This window comes from Panthera tigris, chromosome B4 (genome assembly GCF_018350195.1).
Source record: "Panthera tigris isolate Pti1 chromosome B4, P.tigris_Pti1_mat1.1, whole genome shotgun sequence".
NCBI classification, from domain to species: Eukaryota; Metazoa; Chordata; class Mammalia; order Carnivora; family Felidae; genus Panthera; species Panthera tigris.
The window spans coordinates 134,941,973-134,963,063 of record NC_056666.1 but is presented as its reverse complement, the minus strand read 5'-3'; the positions used below and the strand labels follow the sequence as shown (position 1 = coordinate 134,963,063).

The 21,091-nt window shown below is 50.5% G+C and overlaps 1 protein-coding gene across 3 annotated transcripts in view; it reads left to right on the top strand.

Moving 5' to 3' along the window:
• The window catches only part of SCUBE1 (signal peptide, CUB domain and EGF like domain containing 1), a 131,315-nt gene that overhangs the window by 10,411 nt on the left and 99,813 nt on the right, over positions 1 to 21,091 (top strand). For 2 of the 3 annotated variants that reach the window (XM_042993465.1, XM_042993464.1), the window contains exon 3: positions 10,504 to 10,632. In XM_042993465.1, coding sequence (XP_042849399.1) covers positions 10,504 to 10,632 — 129 coding nt within the window. Of the gene's footprint in view, positions 1 to 9,456; positions 9,608 to 10,503; positions 10,633 to 21,091 lie in introns of those variants that run through there. The other variant, XM_042993466.1, reaches the window with a different exon arrangement.

The following is a 21,091-nucleotide window of genomic DNA, read 5'->3' as shown; positions in this document are numbered from 1 at the left end:
TCCAGCAGACCAGCAGGCAGGAAGAAGTCAGATGTGACTTAAAATTCCAAGTTGCTTAAAATTCCAAGTCAGCTAGCAATTAGACGGCCTTGCTTTTGCAACCGGTCCCAGCTCTGCCTCAGACCTGAGGCTTGCCGGAGCCCCATATCCATGTTGAGAAGGAAAAGTGACAATGTCATACCATTGGCCTTTAGGCACTGGAGGCAAGTTGGCCCCCGTGAGCCTCAGTTGGCCCATCTGTAAAATGTGTCCGCTGGACCGGATTCAGTTTGCAACTGAGAATGTTCACTGAGCGCCTACTCTGTGCCAGGCTTGGTGTTGGGGCCAGGACACGTTTTTTTCCTGGCCTCACTGGTCAGTGGGAGAGACAGACTGGGAAAGACGGGAACATAACAGGGTGTGGGGAGGGCAGCAGTGGAAATACAGACCTGACTCGGGGGGTAAAGAAGAGACAGTGTGGATCTCCGCCTCGGGAGGGAAGAACTTAGAGAGGCTCCCTTGGAGAAGCGTTTATGCAGGCTAAGTTAGGAACGCAGACGTTCCTTCCAGCTCTGACGGTCCAGGAAGGCATCCGTAGCATGTGGATGCAGAGGCCTTTTTTGGTCTCGGCTGACTCAGTAAGTCCAGTGAGTGACTTAACCTTCCGGAGGCCTCGTTCCTTATCCAACCAGTCAGACCAGTGGCACCTGCCTCCCAGAAGAGCATTTGAGCAGAGGTAAGGGCCTCTGTGCTGTGGCTGAGAGTGTGTCGAAGGCAGCCCAGGGCCTGTGCCTCGTGCTTTCTTTTTCCTCTAAATCCCCATTTCTCCTAGGGTTCTAGGGTCTCTGCCCCCGCCCCCAGAGCCCCAGCCCCCCACCCTCAGGCAGCAGCCCCTCTCTGCCCCTTCCTCTGGGCTCTCTCTCCTCCTCTTGGCCGCTTCTTATTACAGTGGCTGTATTTGTTTTTCCATCTGAGGAATGCTAACCAGAAAAAACCATTATTTCTAAGAAAATAAACTGCGGGCCTGTCGGCCTTTGGATGCTACTGAAATGGATGATGGCCTTTCCCCAAGGCCTTGAGACAAAGAGGGCCAGAGGGCTCGTGTGTGCGCGGGCAAGGTCACGGGGCCTCGGAGGGACTCCGGGGGGGTCCTCCAGATGGGCCGGGGCTGTAGCCCTGGGAGGACAGAGTTTAAAACCCCAGTCAGCCTGCTTGGACTCTGGCCGCCGGTATCGATCACTCCCTACTCTCCTCCAGGCTCCAGAATGTACTTTCTCTGGGAGTGGCCATCCTTCCGTGTGGGTGTCCTGCCCCTTGTGTCAAGGGGAGTGGAGCCAGGCATGGGTCCATGGAGAACTGGATGCCGGCCCTGGGTGACCTTGGGCAGGTCTGTGGCCCTCTTGGGCCCTAGTGGGCTGACTGCAAAGTTTAGGGCCAGAGCTAGGCGAGCCCAGGTCCCTTCGGACCCCTGTAGCGGGCAGCTCCTTCTTCAGGGTGCCCCTTGCCACGGTGGCACCTAATGTTGGCTTAGTCTCTGGGGCTGGCCGATGGGCTTGGGCTGGACTGTCAGTCCCCTGTCCCTTCCCACTGGCAGCCCTGGGGACAGGCCCGGGCCTGGCCGCTGTGCTGGTGGGGGAGGCTCTCCTCATATGAGACAGGTTCATCTGTGTCTGGGCCGTCGTCCCTTGTCAGGCTGGCAGCGACTTGTGGCCAGGGTCCGGGCTGAGGGTGAGGCGCCAGCCTGGGGAAGGCATTGGTAGGGAGAGGAGGAGGCGGGGAGGTGCCTTGATCCTCGGTAAGGACCGTGGGCCCTGACTTCCTCGGTCACTGAGACCGAGAGTTTCTCCAGACGGTCGTGGTAAGGTTAGGGGGGCAGAGTCTGGAACCGGCCCGCCTGAGTTCCAGCACTGGCTTTGCCCCTTACTAGCGGGTGGTAGTAGGCGAGTCGCCTAAGCCCTCTGAGCCTCAGTTTCTTTGTCTGTGATGAGGGAAGCTAATTAAGCCTTCCTGCTTGGGCTCTAGTGAGGGGTGAGCCACTTGCCATTAAGATGGTGTTTGGTGTGGAGTTGCCACTGCTGCTGCTGTTTGTGTTGGAGAGAAACCCCACCGGGGATTTGGAGAGAAAGAAGGAAAACGAACTGCCCCAGGCCAGCGCGGGCTGCCCCCTGCCCGAGCCTCTGAGGTTGGAGTCTTGAGTTCAAGGTGCTGTCCGCCCCTGACTTGCTGATAAGATTAGCTCTTGAGTTCCCCTCTGTGGGCTCGGCTAGCCCTTTATAAAGTCCAGTGGGCATCAGAGGGGCTCCGGGGTGCCGGCTTACCCATTCTGAGGGGCGGCTCGGGCTTTCTGGCAGCTCCGTGTTTCTGACTGTCATCCTGTTGAGTTCAGAGGTGGCTGGGCCCGCATAGCAGTCCCTCAGCGCCCGCAGTTTAGCAGGATTTAGGGCTTCTCCTCTGCCTTTTGCTAAGGGGACAGGAGAATGACCGTGCCTCTACTTGGCAGAGGGGACCGACGGGCGCCTCAACTCTGAGCTGGCTGCCCGGGGCCCCTCGTCACTTCCATCTCGAACATTCCAACAGGTCAGCTTTCCCTTGACCAGGTTCGGTATCCTTTAGGCTGGATGCCAGAGCCTGGGAAGAGCCCCCGGCGAAGGGTTCAGGGTGTTTGGTGGGGAGAAGGGGAATAATCCACTGCCCCTTGTCCTTTGGTTTGGTAGGAAAATTCCTCCTGGGGCTTGGGAGCCACACACCCGCTGTGAGCCCACACCGGGCAGGTGGTATTTGAGGCTGGTTCGGGACAACATCCTTCTGGTTTTCCTGTGTCCAGGCAGAGCCCCAGTGACCCAGCCAGCACAACAGATGACAGCGGTGACGGCATTAATGTTTTAAAAATTGTAAACAGGGGTGCCTGGGCGGCTCAGCCCGTTAAGCATCCGACTTCGGTTCAGGTCGTGATTTCACAGTTCATGGGTTTAAGCCCCACGTCAGGCTCTGTGCCGACAGCTCGGAGCCTGGAGCCTGCTTCGGATTCTGTGTCTCCCTCTCTCTCTGCCCTTCCCCCACTTGCACTCTGTCTCTCTCTCTCTCTCTCTCAGAAAATGAATAAATGTTAAAAAAATTTTTTAACTGTAAACAACTTTATTGAGATATAATTCACACACCATGCCTTTAAGGTGTACCTACAGTTCGTTGCCTTTTGGTACACTTACAGAATTGTGTACCCATTGCCACAGTCAACTACAGGACCTTTTTATCACCCCAAAAAGAAACGCTGCACCTCTTAGCCGTCACTCCCCAGCCCTCCAGCCCAAGAAAACCACTCATCTACTCTCTGTCTCGATAGATTTGCCTTTTCTGGAGACTTCATGTAAACGGAATCTTATGACACGTGGTCCTTCGTGACGTGGACGGCATTAACTTTGAGGTCAAGTGGCCTCGCTCGTGTTCTGGTTCCACTTGTAGCAGCTGTGTGATCTTGGGCAGGGGAGGCAACTTCTCTGAGTCTTGGTTTCCCCTGCTACAAAACAAAGATGTTGGGACGTACCTCTCCGAGGGGGCATACGTGAAGGGCCTGCCTACCGTCCACACGTTGTGGGGGTCGGTGAACGGAAGCTACGCTCGGGACGATTGCTCATTTGTTCTGTGTTGAGCAGACTTTTGTCGAGCAGGGCTCTGCTAGTGCTGAGGCTTACGCTGAACAGAACACAGCTCGTGCCCCAAGGAACTCACAGCCCCAAAGGACAGATACATAGCGAACAAGAGCCGTGGTAGACTCCATGCACGGGGCTCTGGGGCCCAGAAGGGGGGAGGAGCCCTGTCCGCCAGGGGATCAGTCGAGGTTTCAAGAGGGAGATGACGCTGGGGCTCGTAGGTGTCCTATGAACAGGAAGGAGCCCCAGGCTAGGGAACAGCATGAGCAAAAGTGTGGTGGCCTGAATCTATGCCGGCCACGGGGGGGCGGTCAGCAAGCAGCTCGAACCCCATGGTCATCTTGGATCTCGAACTGGGCAGTGGGGAGGGCCTTCCCACCCTCCGGCTGAGCCACGGTCATTGTGTGCAGTTAGGAATGAAAACGTATATAGATTTGTGTTGGTTTTGCGTGACCTCTGACCTTTCCCATAATTAACTGCTGGGCCCACTTCTGGCATTGTCTCCCCAGAAGGGAAACCTGATCAATGGATGCCAGGGGTCCACAGAGAGCCGGGTCTCATTACTCAATCATTACAAACCCAGAGCTTAACCCTGTGCCACCGGAGACAGGAGGCTTAATCCTTCCTGCTAGGCGCCCTGCAAAACTAGCTTCCCTCGAGCGTAATTAGCCAACAAACCGGATTAAGATTTATTCACCAATAAGGACTCAACTTCCTAAGCCATACATGTCTCCCAGAATGGATGCCTGATCTGAGGGGTGCATGGTTTTTCCTAAAGCCCCCAGACAAAGGAGAAGACATGCTATAGCCAGGGAAGGGGTCTTTGTTAGAGCGTTTGGTCTCCACTGCCTGCAACGAACGTCAAGGAAAAAAAAAAAATGCCAGTTTCAAGGAGGAACAAGAAGACGTTTTTCAGTAATGATCTCTGAAAGTAGAGAGCAGGGTGCTTTAAAAATCCTCATTTCGAGAACCTTTCCAGTCAGTCCTGATTCTTAGGAAAAATGCCCTGAAATAGGATTCAAATAAAATGAGAAGGAGCTCTGACTCATTGCAATACAATCTTTTAGAACCTAGGCACCACCGAATAAATATATATTTTATGGGGCAGCAAGAATCAATTTTGAATTAAATGGAAAAAAAAAAAACTATACTCTTCTCATCCGAGTTGCAGTGTTGTTGGCATATAACCAGAGCTGTGGGATCGCACACGCTGCCATTTTAATGCAGGAAAAATGGAAGTTTGTGTCCTTTTAAAAATCCCATAATGAGTGGCTCCTGTGTTGCTTTGCTCTACCCTGTTAGATGTTGGGAGCTGTTTTCTGTTGAGGAATGAATTTTCACTAAAGAAAGAAAATGCGGGGCGCCTGGTGGGGGGCTCAGTCGATTAAGCGTCCGACTTCAGTTTAGGTCATAATCTCACAGTCTGTGAGTTCGAGCCCCGCGTCGGGCTCTGTGCTGACAGCTCGGAGCCTGGAGCCTGTTTCGGATTCTAGGTCTTCCTCTCTCTCTGCCCCTCCCCCCACTTGTGCTCTGTCTCTATCTCTCAGAACTAAATAAATGTAAAAGGAAAAACAAAAACAAAAAACAAAAAAAAAAAGAAAGAAAACGCGGGGCACCTGGGTGGCTCAGTCGGTTAAGCATCTGACTTCGGCTCTGGTCATGATCTCATGGCTCCAAACCCCACATCGGGCTTTATGCTGACAGCTCAGAGCCTGGAACCTGCTTCGGATTCTGTGTCTCCCTCCCCCGCTCACGTTCTGTCACTCTCTCTGAAAATAAGCAAATGTTAAAAAAAATTCTTTTATTTTAAAGAAAATGCAAGCTGGAGAAGGAGCAGGGATGGCTGGGGTGAGCACTCGGGTCAGATCTCCCCCCCCCTTCCCTTCGGTTCCCACTCACGTGACCCCTCCCCATCACCACCCCTCAACCTCAAGGCTAGGTATGCACGTGGGAAACACAAATAACGATGCATGTGACGTCTCCTTCCCACTTTCTCCCCAGTAACTTTTTGGAGCATGAAGCGCTTTTAAAAAGTCTTCACCTCTTGCTCCAACAGGTGCGGCGTCTGCCTTTGAACACAGCCCCCGGCCAGGGGCTCGGAGACAAGGTGCTCAGCCACGCCGTGCCTCAGCCTCCATGTCAGTGAAATGGGAGTAGCCCTGACACCTGGCTCTCACACAGCCTCCGCCCTCCAGTGCCTGCCTCCGTTGCCACCTGGCCATCTTCCTTCTGTGCGTCTGTGTGTTGTTCTTCCATGGTGTTCTCTTCTTTGTCCCAGCATCCTCTCTGCGGGTATCCAAAGTTCCCTCTTCTTAGAAGGACACCAGTCATTAGATTAGGGCCCGTCCCACTCCAGTATGACCTCATCTTAACTTGCTTACATCTGCAAAGACCCTATTTCCAAATCAGGTCACATTCACAGATACTGGGGGTTAGGGCACCGAAACATTTTTTGGAACGACACAGTTCAACCCACAATAATCGTTTTGGAATAAACATCCAGAGAGCTTGGCTCTGTTCCCCTCCATTCCTTCACCCTCTCCCTGCCCCATCTGCCTGTTTCTCATTCTCTGGCTTTTTTTTTTTCAAGGCTTATTATTTTGAGAGAGAGAGAGAGTCCCAAGCAGGGCTTGATCCCACGAACTGTGAGACTGTGACCTGGGCCGGTACCAAGAGTCAGACGCTTAACCGACCGAGCCACCCAGGCACCCTCACTCTCCGGCTTTAACAGTCCTGAAAAAGTAGTCAGAGCCCGAGGGGGCATCTTGGAAGCCTGTGTGGCCTTCTCCGGGGCTGGCAGCTCACGGATACATTTATCACAGTAATAAATCCACTTGCTTCGGCAGAGATGATTTTAGCTGATTTGTTTGTGTGTTCATCTCTTATGTATTAAAAAAAAAAAAACAAACATGATTACAAAAGACAAAACTTCAACGCACAGACACAGACCTCAGGGGAGGGGGGCTTCGTTTGTGAGCAGGTATTACAGGCTGATCTCAGAGGCATGTCAGGCCCGGGGATTAAAGGGGAACTGATGGTTCTAAGATGCTTGGATGTGGGGGGAATCCTTCGGAGATAAATGAAGGGAAGACAGTGAGCCATAGACATGCCTGCACTCTTCTGCCAAACTGGCATCGACTGTGGCCAACACTATCGGGTGTCTCAGGAAGGAAAGGCTAGAGTTGTTTTATTGATTACTCAGCAATCTCTTTATAATGCATTATGGGTATAGTGACCAAATAGTTTGTTAGTTTGCAGGTGCAGAGTGTTTTCTTAGTGATTCCAGCATAAACTGGGACTATGCCAAGCAAATTGGGGCATACGATTATGTTAACCAGGGTAAGAGATGTTTTTCTTAGACCTTCCTGCCATTGAAAGAGCCGGTTTCCTTGCATTTTATGGACGTGGTGACTCTAACTGATAGTGTTTCCTTCTTTGCTTTGGCTTCCAGGAGGCTCAGAGCCGTATTTGTGGCCAACTTTTTGAAATCGTGCTGGAAATTACCAAACGTAATTTTGCAGGGTTTCACCAGCTTTCTCTTACTCTTCAACCCTCATTATTTCCTCCTCCTCCGCCTCCTTCTTCCTCTTTTTCTTCCCCTTCTTCTTCTTCTTCTTCTTCCCCTTCTTCTTCTTCTTCCCCTTCTTCTTCTTCTTCTTCTTCTTCTTCTACCTAACACCTTATTCTTTTTGAAAATCTTATTGTATGTATTTCATAAGCTGTTTAGATGGATCGTGTTTGCAGAAATGGATGGGTGGGTGAATGGCTGGATAATGGAAGAGTGGTAAGGGTGGTGTGTGTGTGCATGTGCGGAGGGATGGATAGGTGTTTGGATCGATGGATGTGGATCGACGGATGGATAGGTGGTTAGACATTTGGGTAGGTGGATGAGTGAATGGATGTTTAGGTGTTAACGATGGGTGCCTAGCCTAATATTTAGATGGATGGATGCATAGTTAGACACGTGGGCAGATATCTGGCTGCACAATTGGATGGGTGAATAATAGAGGATTGGATGAATGGGAGGGTGGTCGGCTATTTAGATGAATAGATGTTAGCATGAATAGACACGTGGAAGGATGGATGCACAAATAGGTGTTTGGATGATGAGATAACACTCTCGCAGCACACGGTGCAGATGTGCCAAGGGTGAAATAAGGGGCATAAAGTAATTTGCCAATGCCTGGCACGTCATGGGCATTCTAACTCACTAGAAAGGACACCGCTTTTTCAGACTGAAAGACCTTCCTTCTGACCCTTGCCCTACCATGTACTGTGTGACCTTGAGCAATTACCTCGCCTCTCTGCACTTCAGTTTGCTCAACCTTCAAATGAAGTTAAAATACCCGCTCCAGAGGGTTGCTATGAAAATTCAATGAGCCGGTGTATGTTTCAGGAGGAAATATCTGCACACTTCCTTCTGGGGTACAACTTGAGAGAGAGAATTCTTTTACCCGAGCATGGGGTAGAAGTCCTTCCGCTCAATCTGACTGATCCAACCTAAGTCACATGCCCACCCTGGAACCAATAGCTGCTGCAGGTACTGTCTGGGTTGGACTGACCAGGCCCCCCCCCACCCCCCCCACCCCCCCCAGAGCTGGGACCAGGCCATCTTCTCCTGAGTCACTGTTTACACGAAGGAAAGGAGGAAGGGAACGGTTTGGGAGCTGCTGTGTTCAGATCAGATGAGAGACGATGCTGATGCTGAGCGGGTGGTGGGTTGGGTGACCAGTGGGCAGACTGCAACCATGTTAAGGGTGTAGAAAAGCCATGCTTTGGAAGCTGCTGTGATGTTGGTGGAGAGGTGGAAGGATTACAGTATCCACGGGGACAGGGACCCCGAGGGAAGTACAGGCTGATGAATTAAAATCAGGCCGTGTTACCTTTGGAGTGTCCGGGAGATTCAGGGGGAAAGGTGGTTGGATTGGTTTATCTGGGGCTCTGGCAAAAGGTCAGAGCCGCAGAGAATGAGAAGTAATCAACGTCTCCGTCTTATAAACCCATGTGCCCTTTCAAACGTGAAATCTTATCTCTAACTTCAGTGGTATTTAAAATGTCTCAGCGCATTAAATATAATGGTTAAGAACAATCCAACTGACTTGCAGAACTGAGTCGGCTTCCCAGCTGACGCTGACGGCCATGGCAGGCGGGTTTGATGGGAGCTCCTGTCTCCCACCCCTTTGGGGATCCGGACTCCTTTGTTATTCCCTCGTCATGGCTGCACCGGTGGGCACAGTCCGGGCTCTGTTTTCTGGCATTTTCGCGCCGCCATTTTCACCAAAGTTATCCCATCTGCTGGCAACATCACTGGCAGGCAGACGTCTAGACAGTGGTTGGTCATCTCCTGAGTCGGGGAGCTCACTACCTCCTGAGACAGCCTCTGACCAAATGGACATTCCTACCTGCGAACTCCAATTCGCCCCCCGTGGCTTTCCTCCGCTGGGTGCAGCTCTACCCTCAGGACCAGCACGGGGAGAGTACGGAGCTGGGTGTCTCTCTATGCCAGGCCTTTGAGGGAGCAGCCAGGCTTGCCTTCAGAACGCTCTCTTCTTTGGACCGGCTTCCGCAGCCGGAACCTGGCTTCCAGTATCCCATTTTGACCCTGGAGGGGAGGGACTGATTTTTCCCGAGAGACACTTCCGGTTCTCCTTAGCTCGGGCGCTTCCGGTTGCCCTGAGCACAGTACTTCCGGTTCCCCCGTGGGGCACTTCCGGCTCCCTTTTCCAGGCCTTCCTGTGTTGCCTGTGGAAGTCGGCCGGGGTGGGGGCTGAGACTGCGAATCCGGGGAGCGTTTGGGCAGGGGTTGCCGAAGCCCAGGCAGAGCTGGGAGAAGGGCAGGTGCCCCCAGGCGGTGCTGGGGGTGGTTCTCCCTGGGCCCCGGCTCCCCCTGCTTGCTACTCCCAGAGATGCGGTGGGCTCGCGCCCCATGGGGCTCCCAGGCCAGGCTGCCCGGTTCGAATCCCACTGGTACCACTTTCTAGGTGTGTGACCTCGGGCCGGGGTCTGGCGTCCCTGTGCCTCGCTTTCTTTGGTGCCCTTGTAAAGTGGAATAAGGATAACGGTGTCCCCCTTACCAAGTTACTGGGCGGTGTGGGGAGGTAATGACATATGGTGTTGCCAGCAGGCCTTGGGGATAGAAGCGGCTCGTTGAATGTTAACTAGGCGCGTTCCTATTATTCTCTGAGGTCTCTCAAATCTCTCTGGAACTCTAGAACTGATAGCCCTTTGACCCCTGATGGGAAATGTTGCAAAAGACTTAAAACAGCGAAAGGGGTGACCTTTACAGAGGCTGTTGGCCATTGTTTATGAGACAGAAGCGTTTGTTACAACAAGGAAACTGGAGCGGTGGAAATCCAGGCTTCAGACGTTACTGGGGAAGGAAACTGTTTCGGCAGAGTGTGCGGACTTTCCTCTCACTGCAGAGGCGACGCTTTTGACGGTGCGCAAAGTTCACGTTACTCAGTACTCCCCGCTTCACACGTAATGAGCTCTGTCTCTGGGAGGCTTTCAGATAGACTGAAGGCAGCCGGCGTGGGGGGATTTTAAACAGGGTCCCCACATGCAGCTATTGGGAGGCTTTTGAGGGAGGCAGCGCTGGGTGTGAATCGTGTCTGCTTCGCTATGGTGAAGGCGCCCTGCATGTGGCTTGGCACGTGGCTCTGCCCTGTGAGGAGGTGGCCGGCCTCGCTGCAGAGCCAGGAGCCTTGTCGTTGTCGTCTGCGGGTCCCCGGCCCCCGGCAAGGACTTCAGTGAACACCTACTGAGTCATTCCCCCGACCACCCCCAAACCAGTCATGCCCTGGGGGCCTCAGTGGTAGCGGGGAGGCCAGACCCCCAGGCCCTTCCTCTGATCCCTCTCCTGGCCCTCGTTTTGCAGACATCGACGAGTGTGAGAATGACTACTACAATGGGGGCTGTGTGCACGAATGTATCAACATCCCGGGGAACTACAGGTGCACCTGCTTTGACGGCTTCATGTTGGCCCACGATGGACACAACTGCCTGGGTGAGTGACGCCGCCGTGCCCTGCCTGCGAGGCTCGCCCTGCCTGTTCTTCGGCTCCAGCGTGCGGTGCTGGGGGCCGTGGGAAGTCTCGCCCCCTCCCCGCCCTGGTTCCTGGTATTGCTTTGCTACGGCCGCCAGAACAAAATAGCGTAGACCGGTAGGCTCAAACAACAGCAATTTATTTTCTTACAGTCCCGGAGGTTGGAAGTCCGAGGTCAAGATGTTGGCGGGGTTGGGTTTTCTGAGGCCTCTCTCCTTGGCTTGCAGACGGCCACCTTCTTGCTTGTGTTCACACGGCCATCTCTGCATACACGTAGCTGGTTTCTGTCTCTCTGTGTCTCTCCTTTTTCTGTGTGTGTCCTCACCTCCTCTTATAAGGGCACCGGTCTTCCTGGAGTGGGGCCTGTCTTCACAACCCATTTGTAACTCAATTGCCACTTTAAAGGCTGTGTCTCCAGATAGGTCACGTTCTGAGGCACTAGGGGGTTAGGGCTCCGACATGTGGATTTGGGGAACACAGTTCAGCCCGTAACAAGGAATTCTTCTGTATCTCCAGATTCTCCTGGTTCAGACGCATACGTTCAAGCCAGTTATAAGAGTAATACAATAAAATTGGGAAGATGTAAGAGAACGGAAAGAATTGGAAAATGGCTTAGTCGCGCTGGTGCGTTTGCTTGCCGCCTTCTCTGCACCCAGCTGTGATTTCCTGTGGTGGCAGTCAGGTGGCCCCTTTAACATCATGTGCACCTCGGGTACCCTCAGCCTGGCCCCTGTGCTCACCATTTTGTGGTTGCCTCATAATCTGCTAAGTTGACTAATAACCCGGGGCTGCCATGACGATGTGCCACGCTGAGTGGCCGAGACGACAGAAACGTGTTCTCTTGCAGGCTGGAGGCCAGGAGTCTGAAGTCAGGCTGTCAGCAGAGTTGATTCCTTCTGAGGGCTTCCGAGGAGAATCTGCTCCAGGCCTCTCTCCTAGCTCCTGGCCGCTTCGGGCATTCTGTGCTAGTCAGTCACGGTCTCCCCGTGTTTGCACATCGCCTCTGTTCCATGCGTGTCTCTGTGTCCAAACCTCCCTGCTTTATACGGACACAGTCACGTTCCCATGACCTCATCTGCAGAGACCCTATCCCCGTTACGGTTCCACAGATGCTGGTCTTTAGGACTTCAGCATCTTTTGGGGGACATAATTCAACCCATCACAGAGGTGGCTTGCGGTCTGCGGCAGGAACACCATCGTGGTAGGAAGCACAGGGTCTCAAAGCAGAGGTACCTGTCCCCCAGGCCCTCTTCTGCGACTGGCCGCCGGAGTGACACAGGGCACAATGGCTAGAGCTGAGGAAGTAAGACCGTGAACTTGACGGGAGCGTGGCTGTGGATACATTATTACTGTCTCGGGGTCTCGGTCCCTTGTTGGTGGCGGGGGTTCCAAAGGGCGGCTTCCTCACAGACCCTGGTGAGCAGGAGCTGACATGATGTCCTGATGCTGAGAAGCACGCCCGGCACGGAGTTCTCCATTCGAGTCGCTGTCGCTATCGTCACAACCTCTGAGCCTCAGTCTTCCCCACTGTGAAATAGGGACAGTTATGCAGGTCGCGTGCAAGGACGAAATGACACGGTGAAGTGGAGTGATCGGCGTTTAGCACGTGCAGATAATCAACAAGCAGGCATTACCATTCCTCTGGGTGACTCAACCTCCCTTTTATGCTTGGCAAATAAGATCGTTTGCTTATTTCGTTTGCTTGTTTTCGGCAACCGAGGCTGGAGGTGATTCTGGGCTTAAATTTATATTTTCTTGGGCGCCTGGGCGGCTCGGTCAGTTTAGCATCCCACTCTCGGTCTCGGCTCAGGTCATGATCTCGCGGTTCGCAAGTTCAAGCCCCACGTCAGGCTCTGCACTAACAATGCGGAGCCCGCTTGGGATTCTGTCTCTCCTTCCCTCTGCCCCTCCCCGGCTAGGGGCTTGCTCGCACTCTCTCTCTCGAAATAAGGAAAGAAAGAAATTTGTTTTTTCTTATTTGTTTAATTGTTGCCTTTAACAAGTCTTCCCAGGAGCGGAACCACTGGGTCAGAGGGTCATTTGGATGTTTTTTTGGCTTTCGATGCAGAACTCGATGAAAGGGCCCAGCCGACCTTCCCCTGTGCCAGCGGGTGTGGTGATGCATGGCACAGGAAGTGTGGCGTCCCCGGTGCCCTGGAACTTTTCCTCTCCGTGGCGTATTAGCTGTAGATTTCCCTGCCTGTTTCTGTTTAATGCCTGCTGGATCTCAGACAAACTTGTTATGGGAAACAGATCTGTGAACACGTAATTACACCCAAAGTAAGTGCCGAAGTGGCCGTTGAAGCCCAGATGGGGCCTGTGAGGAGCCTCCCCTGCATCGGGCGAGGGTGGGGTTGGACACGGGGTGACTCCTCAAGCGGGTCCTGCAGAGGTTAGAAGGCCACTTGCTGGGACGAGGGCCCAGCCTGGGCAGAGGGCTGGGGGGGGGGGTGGCAGCTGGGCTCAGGGTGGGTGGCAGGCACGTCAGAAGGCTGCAGAGGTAGGCAGGGCATTCAGTTAGATCGGAAAGACCGGGGCTGTCCTGTAGGACGTTTATTGTGCCAGACCCCGAGTTAAGTACCATCCGAGTGCTGTCTCGTTCAATCCTCCCAAAGCATAAGCCCTTACTTTTACCAGTCGTCTGCCACTTTCTCAGATGACAGTCAGGCTGGTTTCGGTAATCGACTAGTCCGGGAAGGCAGAGCTCATATCTCTGCGAGACAACAGGGAACAGCACCCTGTGGCCAAGGTGACGGACCTCGGGGACCGCCAGTTCCGGGCTCAGATCCTGGCTCTGCCAGTTACCAGCCGTGTGCCCTTTGGCCAGCCACGTCGCCCCCCTGCCTCAGTTTCCTCACCCGTAAAATGGGATCCATAGTCCCTGTCTTGTAAGGAGTGAACGGGATCGTGGCTATAGAGCGTCTAGCAGAGTGCCTGTCACCGAGGACTCCAGACGTCACGGGCGTCGATCTGCCAACCGACTTTCAGAAAGAGATTCATTGAGGTGGGCCTGTGGAGGCCAGAGCCAGCCACACGCACTCCCCGGGCTGTGTCTGACCCATGGGGCTCCCCTCCTGGTCACGGCGCTCGCACCTGCGCAGGACCACGTGTCTGTAAATACCCTGGTTCTGGACGACGGCACGTTCGCCCAGTGCCTCCCGTCTAACGGCAAAGTCTGGGTGGGTTTATTTTTATTTTTACAACATATTCTCTTCATGCTGGTTAATTTCAAGAACTGGTAAGACTCCCCCCCCCCCCACCTCCGAGCACAGATTGCACCTTCGTACGGCTCTAACTCACACATATGGCAACCGAGAAAAGGCTCTCTCTGTGGCTCCTCTCCTTCTGGCTGAGGGCGGAACCTTCCCAACAGACTTGTTTTTGTTTGGGCTTTTTCCTTCTCAAGACAAAACTCTGGCTCTAGAGAAGTCAGACCTTGGTTCCAACCGGCTGTATCCCACACCGATCACGTGACCTCATAGAGCCTCAAATCCCTCATCCGTAACATGCCGTGAGGGTTAAGTGTCCGGTGTGTGTCGGGATGAACGTTGGCTGAAACACAGAACGCTACAAGAGGAAGCTGGGCTTGGAGTTGGAAGATGCAGGCTCAAGTTCCGGAACCACCGCTCAAGAGTCAACGGTTTAGGACCAGCTCCTCAAACCCTGCAAGCCCCATTCCCCTAACGACAACATAGGTCCCCGTCTCAGAGGGTCACCGTGACAGTCACATGCAAAAGCACATACGGAGAGCTGCATGTACAGATGTCACACTTTGCACAGGTGCTGCATGCTGTTGTCATGGCGCGGTGGAGGTTTCCAACCGGCAGCCCGCAGTCGCCATCCAGCCTGCAAGCACGTTTGGTCCGTCCTCCCAGTGGTTTTGTAATCACCACTGTCGCCATCATCAGTCAATGGCTTGTGAATGTTTAAAAAACGAGGGCTGTCGGGGTCCCTGGGGGCTCAGTCGGTTAAGCGTCCGACTTCGGCTCAGGTCACGATCTCGTGGTTCGTGAGTTCGAGCCCCGCGTCGGGCTCTGTGCTGACAGCTCAGGGCCTAGGGCCTGCTTCGGATTCTGTTCCTGTCTCTCTGCCCCTCCCCTACGCGCTCTCTGTCTCTCTCTCAACTATAAAAAATAAAACATAAAAAAAAACTAGAAAAGAAATCAAGGGATGTCACAGAATAGATCACACATCAGGCCACAGAACAAGCCTCAACAGATTCTAAAAGATGGAAGTCATACCATGCGTGTTTTCCGACCACAACACTATGAGACTAGAAGTCAACCACGAGAGCAAATTCTGAAAAGACCACAAGTACTTGGACATTAAATAAAATGCTACTAAACAATGAATGGGTCAACCAGGAAATAAAAGAAGAAATGAAAAAGTACATGGAAACAAATGAAGATGAAAACACAACAGTTCAGGGGTGTCTGGGTGGCTCAGTCGGTTAAGCACCTGACTTCGGCTCAGGTCACGATCTTGCAGTCTGTGAGTTCAAGCCCCACGTCAGGCTCTGTGCTGACAGCTCACAGCCTGGAACCTGCTTCGGATTTTATGTCTCCCTCTCTCTGCCCCTCCCCTGCTCATGTTCTATCTCTCTCTCTCAAAAATAAATAAACATTAAAAAAAAAAAAAAACAACCGTTCAAAACCTTTGGGATGCAGTGAAAGTTCTAAGAGAGAAGTTTATAGCAATACAGGTGGTCTACCTCAAGAAGCAAGAAAAATCTCAAACAACCTAACCTTACACCTAAAGGAGCTAGAAAAAGAACAACAAATAAAAACAAAACCAGCAGAAGGAAGAGAATAATGAAGATTAGAGCAGAAATAAATGAAATAGAAGCTAAAAAAAAAAACTCAGTAGAACGTATCAATGAAACCAGGAGCTGGTTCTTTGAAAAAATAGTAAAAATTGATAAACCTGTAGCCACACTTATCAAGAGGAAAAGAGAAAGGAACTAAAGAAATCACAAATAAAAAGGAGAAATAACAAACACCACAGAGATACAAACAATTATAAGAGAATATTATGACAAATTGGACAATCTGGAAGAAATGGATAAATTCCTAGAAACGTAGAACCTAATGAAAATGAGAGCAGGAAGAAATAGAAAATGTGAACAGACCCATTACCAGCAATGAAATCGATTCAATAATCACAAAACAGCCAACAGACAAAAGTCCAGGGCCAGATGGCTTCACAGGCAAATTCTACCCAACATTTAAAGAAGAGTTAATACCTGTTCCTCTCAAAACTATTCCAAAAAATAGAAGAGGAAGGAAAACTTCCAAATTCATTCTATGAGACCAGCATTACCCTAACACCAAAACCATGTAAAGACACCACACAAGAAAAGAGGACAGCAGGCCAACATCTCTGATGAACATAGATGTAAAAATTCTCATCAAAATACTGGCAAACCAAGTCCAATATGACATTAAAAAAAAAGAAAAAAGCATTCGCCGTGATCAAGTGGGATTTATTCCTGAGTTGCAAGAGTGGCTCAGTATTCATAAATCAGGGTGCCTAGGTGTCTCTGTCAGTTAAGCGACTTGGGATTCTCTCTCTCCTTCTCTCTTTGCCCTTCCCTGCTCATCTCTCTCTCTCTCTCTCTTTCTTTCTCTCTCAAAATAAACATTTTAAAAAGGCACTGCTTTAAAAAAAATTCATAGATCAATCAACATGATATATCATGTCAATAAGAGAGTATAAGAACCATCTCATTTCAGTAGGCACAGAAAAAGCATTTGACAAAGTACAACATCCATTCATGATAAAAACCCTCAACAAAAGTTTAGAGGAAACATACTTCAACATAATATAGGCCAGGGGTACCTGGGGTGGCTCAGTCAATTAAGTATCCAACTTTGACTCAGGTCATGATCTCAAGGTTCATGAGTTCGAGCCCCACATCTTGGCTCTGTGCTGACAGCTCAGAGCCTGGAGCCTGCTTCAGATTCTGTGTCTCCCTCTCTCTTGCTGCCCCTCTCCTGCTTGCGCTCTCTCTCTCTCTCTCTCTCAAAAATTAAAAAAAAAATCATAATAAAGGTGATATATGAAAAACCCACAGCTAACATCATCTTAGGGGAAGAACTGAGAGCCTTTCCCCTAAGATCAGGAACAAGACAGGGATGTCCACTGTCACCCCTTTTATTAGACATAGCACTGGGAGCCCTGGCTACAGCAATCAGACAAGAAAAAGATATAAAAGGACCCCAAATCCAAATCACTATTCACAGATGACATGATACGAGAGACAGAAAACCCTAAAGGCTCCACCAAAAAACTGCTAGAACTGATCAACAAATTCAGTAGCATTGCAGGATACAAAATCAATCTACAAAGGCCTATAGCATTTCAATACACTAATAACGAAGCAGCAAAGAGAGAAACTAAGAAAACAATCCTGTTTACAGTTGCACCAAAAATAATAAGATAGCTAGGAATAAACCTAAACAAAGATGTGAAAGACCTGTACTCTGAAAACTATAAAACGCTGACGAAAGGAATTGAAGACGACACAAGGGAATGGAAAGACATTCCTCCTTCTGGGTTGGAAGAACAAATATTGTCAAAATGGCTGTACTACCCAAAGCAATCTACTGATTTAATGCAGTGCCTATCAGAATACCAATAACATTTTTCACAGGAACTAGAACAAACAATCCTACAATTCGTATGGTGCCACAGAAGACCCCAAGAAGCCAAAGCAATCTTGAAAAAGAGAAGAAAACCTGGAGGCATCACAATTCCAGACTTCAAGTTATTACAAAGCTGTAGTCATCAAAACAGTATGGGACCGGCACAAAAATAGACACATAGATCAATAGAACAGAATAGAAAACCCAGAAACAAACCCACAATTATATGGCAAATTAATCTTTGATAAAACAGGAAAGAATATCCAATGGGAAAAAGGCCATCTCTTCAACAAATGGCGTTGGGAAAACCGGACCACTTTATTACACCATACACAAAAATAAATTCAGGATGGATTAAAGACCTAAATGTGAAACCTGAAACCATAAAAATCCTAGAAGAGAGCACAGGCAATAATGTCTCTGGCATCGACTGTAGCAACTGTTTTCTAGATAGGTCCCCTGGGGCAAGGGGAAAAAAAGCAAATACAAACTCTTGGGACTCCATCAAAATAGAAAGCTCCTGCCCAACAAAGGAAACAATCAACAAAACTAAAAGGCATCCTACAGAATGTGAGAAGATATTTGCAAATGACACATTTGATAAAGGGTTAGTATCCAAAATACATAAAGCACTCACACAGCTCAACACCCAAAAAACAAACAATCCAATTAAAAAATGGACAGAAGACATGAATAGACACTTTCCCAAGGAAGACAGCCAGATGGCCAGCAGACACATGAAAAGAAGTTCAACATCACTCATCATCAGGGAAATGCAAATCAAAACCACAATGAGATACACTCACACCAGTCTGGATGGCTAAAATCATAAACACAAGAAACCACAGGTGTTGGATGAGGATGTGGAGAAAAAGGAACCCTCATGCACTGTTGGTGGGAGTGCAAACTGGTGCAGCCACTGTGAAAAACAGTGTGGAGTTTCCAAAAGTTAAAAATAGAACTACCCTGGGGCGCCTGGGTGGCTCAGTCAGTTAAGCGTCTGACTTCAGCTCAGGTCATGATCTCGCGGTTCGTGAGTTCGAGCCCCGTGTTGGGCTTTGTGCTGACAGCTCAGAGCCTGGAACCTGCTTCGGAATCTATCACTCCCTCTCTCTCCGCCCCTCCCCTGCTCATGTTCTGTCTCTCTGTCTCTCAAAAAATAAATAAACGTTAAACAAGAATTGTTTTAAATAGAACTACCCTACAGTTCAGCAATCAGACTGAGTATTTACCCAAAAAATACAGAAACACTAATGTTTATAGCACCCCTATGTTTATAGCAGCATTGTTTATAATAGCCAAGATACGGAAGCAACCCAAGTGTGCATCGATTGATGAATGGGTGAAGATGTATTATGTATATACAATGGAATATTATTCAGCCGTTAAAAAGAATGAAATCTTGCCATTTGCAACAACATGGATGGAGCTAGAGAGAATTGTGCTAAGTGAAGTAAGCCAGTCAGAGAAGGACAAATACCAAATGATTTCACTTATATGTGCAATTTAAGAAACAAAACAAATGAGCAAAGGGGGGGGGGGGAATGAGAGAGAGAAAGCAAGAAACAGACTCAACTGTAGAGAACAAACTGATGGTCACCACAGGGGGGAGGGGATGGGTGAAACGGGGGATTCAGGAGTGCACTTGCCGTCGTGAGCGCCAGGTTATTAAAATAAAAACTTAGAAACCAATCAACCTAATAAAAATTAAAAAGTCAAAGAATGTCCCATAAAAGTAATTTCCAGCGTCGTTCCTGCTCGGCCACATTCACCCAGCCCCTGACACTGTGGGGCTTGGGCAGGAATACAGACGGAGGCCTGGATGCCACATGGCTATGTATGTAAAAGTTACAAAGCTTCAAAGCTGGAATATAATCCCTCTCTTCTGCCTTGAGCGATACTCCTTCCTAATGACCTTTGGAAGGCTAGACTGGAGTTTAGAATCCGGGAGTCCTTGAAGCTTCACGTCATCGAGCGGCAGTGGAATGGCTGGCTGCGTCCCCGCACCACGGGGAGCCTGAAGACACGCTAACCTGAATGTTCAGGCTCTGGCCGTTTGCTCCCACACCACCTGTCCTTTTTCCATTGCTTGGTCCTAAGTGTCATCTGTGCCTTTGAGAAAAGATTTGGGGCCATTTGGGCAGGGAATTTTAGGGTCTCAAATACCCAGAGTGTGGTCTAGAAAGGTGTGTGTGTGTTCAGGTGCGCATGACCCCCTCTGGACTCCTTACTCCGTAGGGAGGGCTGCAGCCACAGGAGGGGCAGAGCAGGGACCGCCCCCCCTACCCCCGCCCCCCACAAAGCACGAGGCCCAGCACAGGGACATCTCTTGCCCACGTCTCAGCGTGGCGAGATTTGCCCGTACGTCACTCGAGATTTGCCAGAGCCGAAGCCGGGGTGCTGTGCTGCGGCTGCCCTCTTTGGAGGGGGAGTGTACTTCCTGTTTGCTACAGTCCTCACCGTGCCCTGTTGCTGACAATCAGCAGCTTTAGGCATTTAATTACCTGCTTGGTCTCGGTGGGAATTGTGCTCGTGCTTCCTGGTGAAGCTGCCAGCACAGGGCCTGCGCCCGGTGGGTGCTCAGTGGTTCTGGAGGCTGACAGAGTTGTTGGAAGGTTGTCCGTTCTCACTGCCTTGCGTAGTCCTGACCGTCTCTAGTCCGTCACCGTGAGCCCCACTCACGGCCCGTCGGCCGTCAGGGACAGTCAGGCTGGTTTGCACCTCCTGTTTTTTGGTGTGTAGGAGTCTGGGTCAGGAGTCTTGTCCAGCCGTAACATTCCTCTCTCAACCACCACTGAGCTCCTTGGGGATGAAGGCTGGACTAAATCCTGATCAGCAGAGTATGAAAAGCATTCTGACTTCATTAGGAGAAAGGAGGCTGATGGCTTACGGGTTCCTTTCTCGCCTGCGTTTTCACAGTTGAACCTTTTCTTTTGAGCAAACGAGGTTATTTTTTTTGTGGAGATGGCTTGCCTGGGAGGGTGGCCAAATCTGCCCTCTGGGGAGCAAAACCCTCTCTCTATTTGACATCTTTATTGAGGAATTTCTCAAATATAACAGAAAATGACACCAGAGGGATTTGAAACCAGGATGAGATCCTTGCTCAACCCCAAATGCCTGCTTTTAGCATTGTAATTACTTGAAATAGCAGTAGTTCTGTTTGAAAAATATTATTCCAAACTCCATGCAGTTGGACATGAGAGCAATATTTAGGCTAATAGAATAAGATGTTTTTTTCATCTTAAATTAAAACCAGCAGTGGATAATTTTTCCCCATCTCCGCAAAGCAAGGGCCCTTTTTCTCCAAAGCCACTCGTTCATTTAGCCAGATGTTTTCTTTGACCCCGGTCTTTACCTTGACTTACTGAAAAATACGTTTCTCAGGTTGCTCACAGTTTGAGTTTTGAACTCGCTTCTCAGCACTTTTTCCCCTGCTGAACACAAGCCATCTGTAGCCGGGTTCCGCAGAAAAGCATCATTAACGACATCACTCCTTTCCCATTAATGCTTATTGAGCACCTACTCTACGCCTAGCCTTGTGCTAGGCAGGCAGTTCCACTTAGGCGGGATGAGGGAACTCTGCACGAGTCTCCACCACGCGCCCGGAGCGGTCCAGGATATGGTGTTCCCGTCTGTCACTTGGTCCTCGTGGCATCCACCAGCGGAAGCCATTAGTATCCCCTTTTTATGAATGGCGAAACCAAGGCTCAGGGAGGGAAAGTGACCCACACAAGGCCACCCAGCAGAGCTGGGACCATTTGGCCACTCAAGCCCGC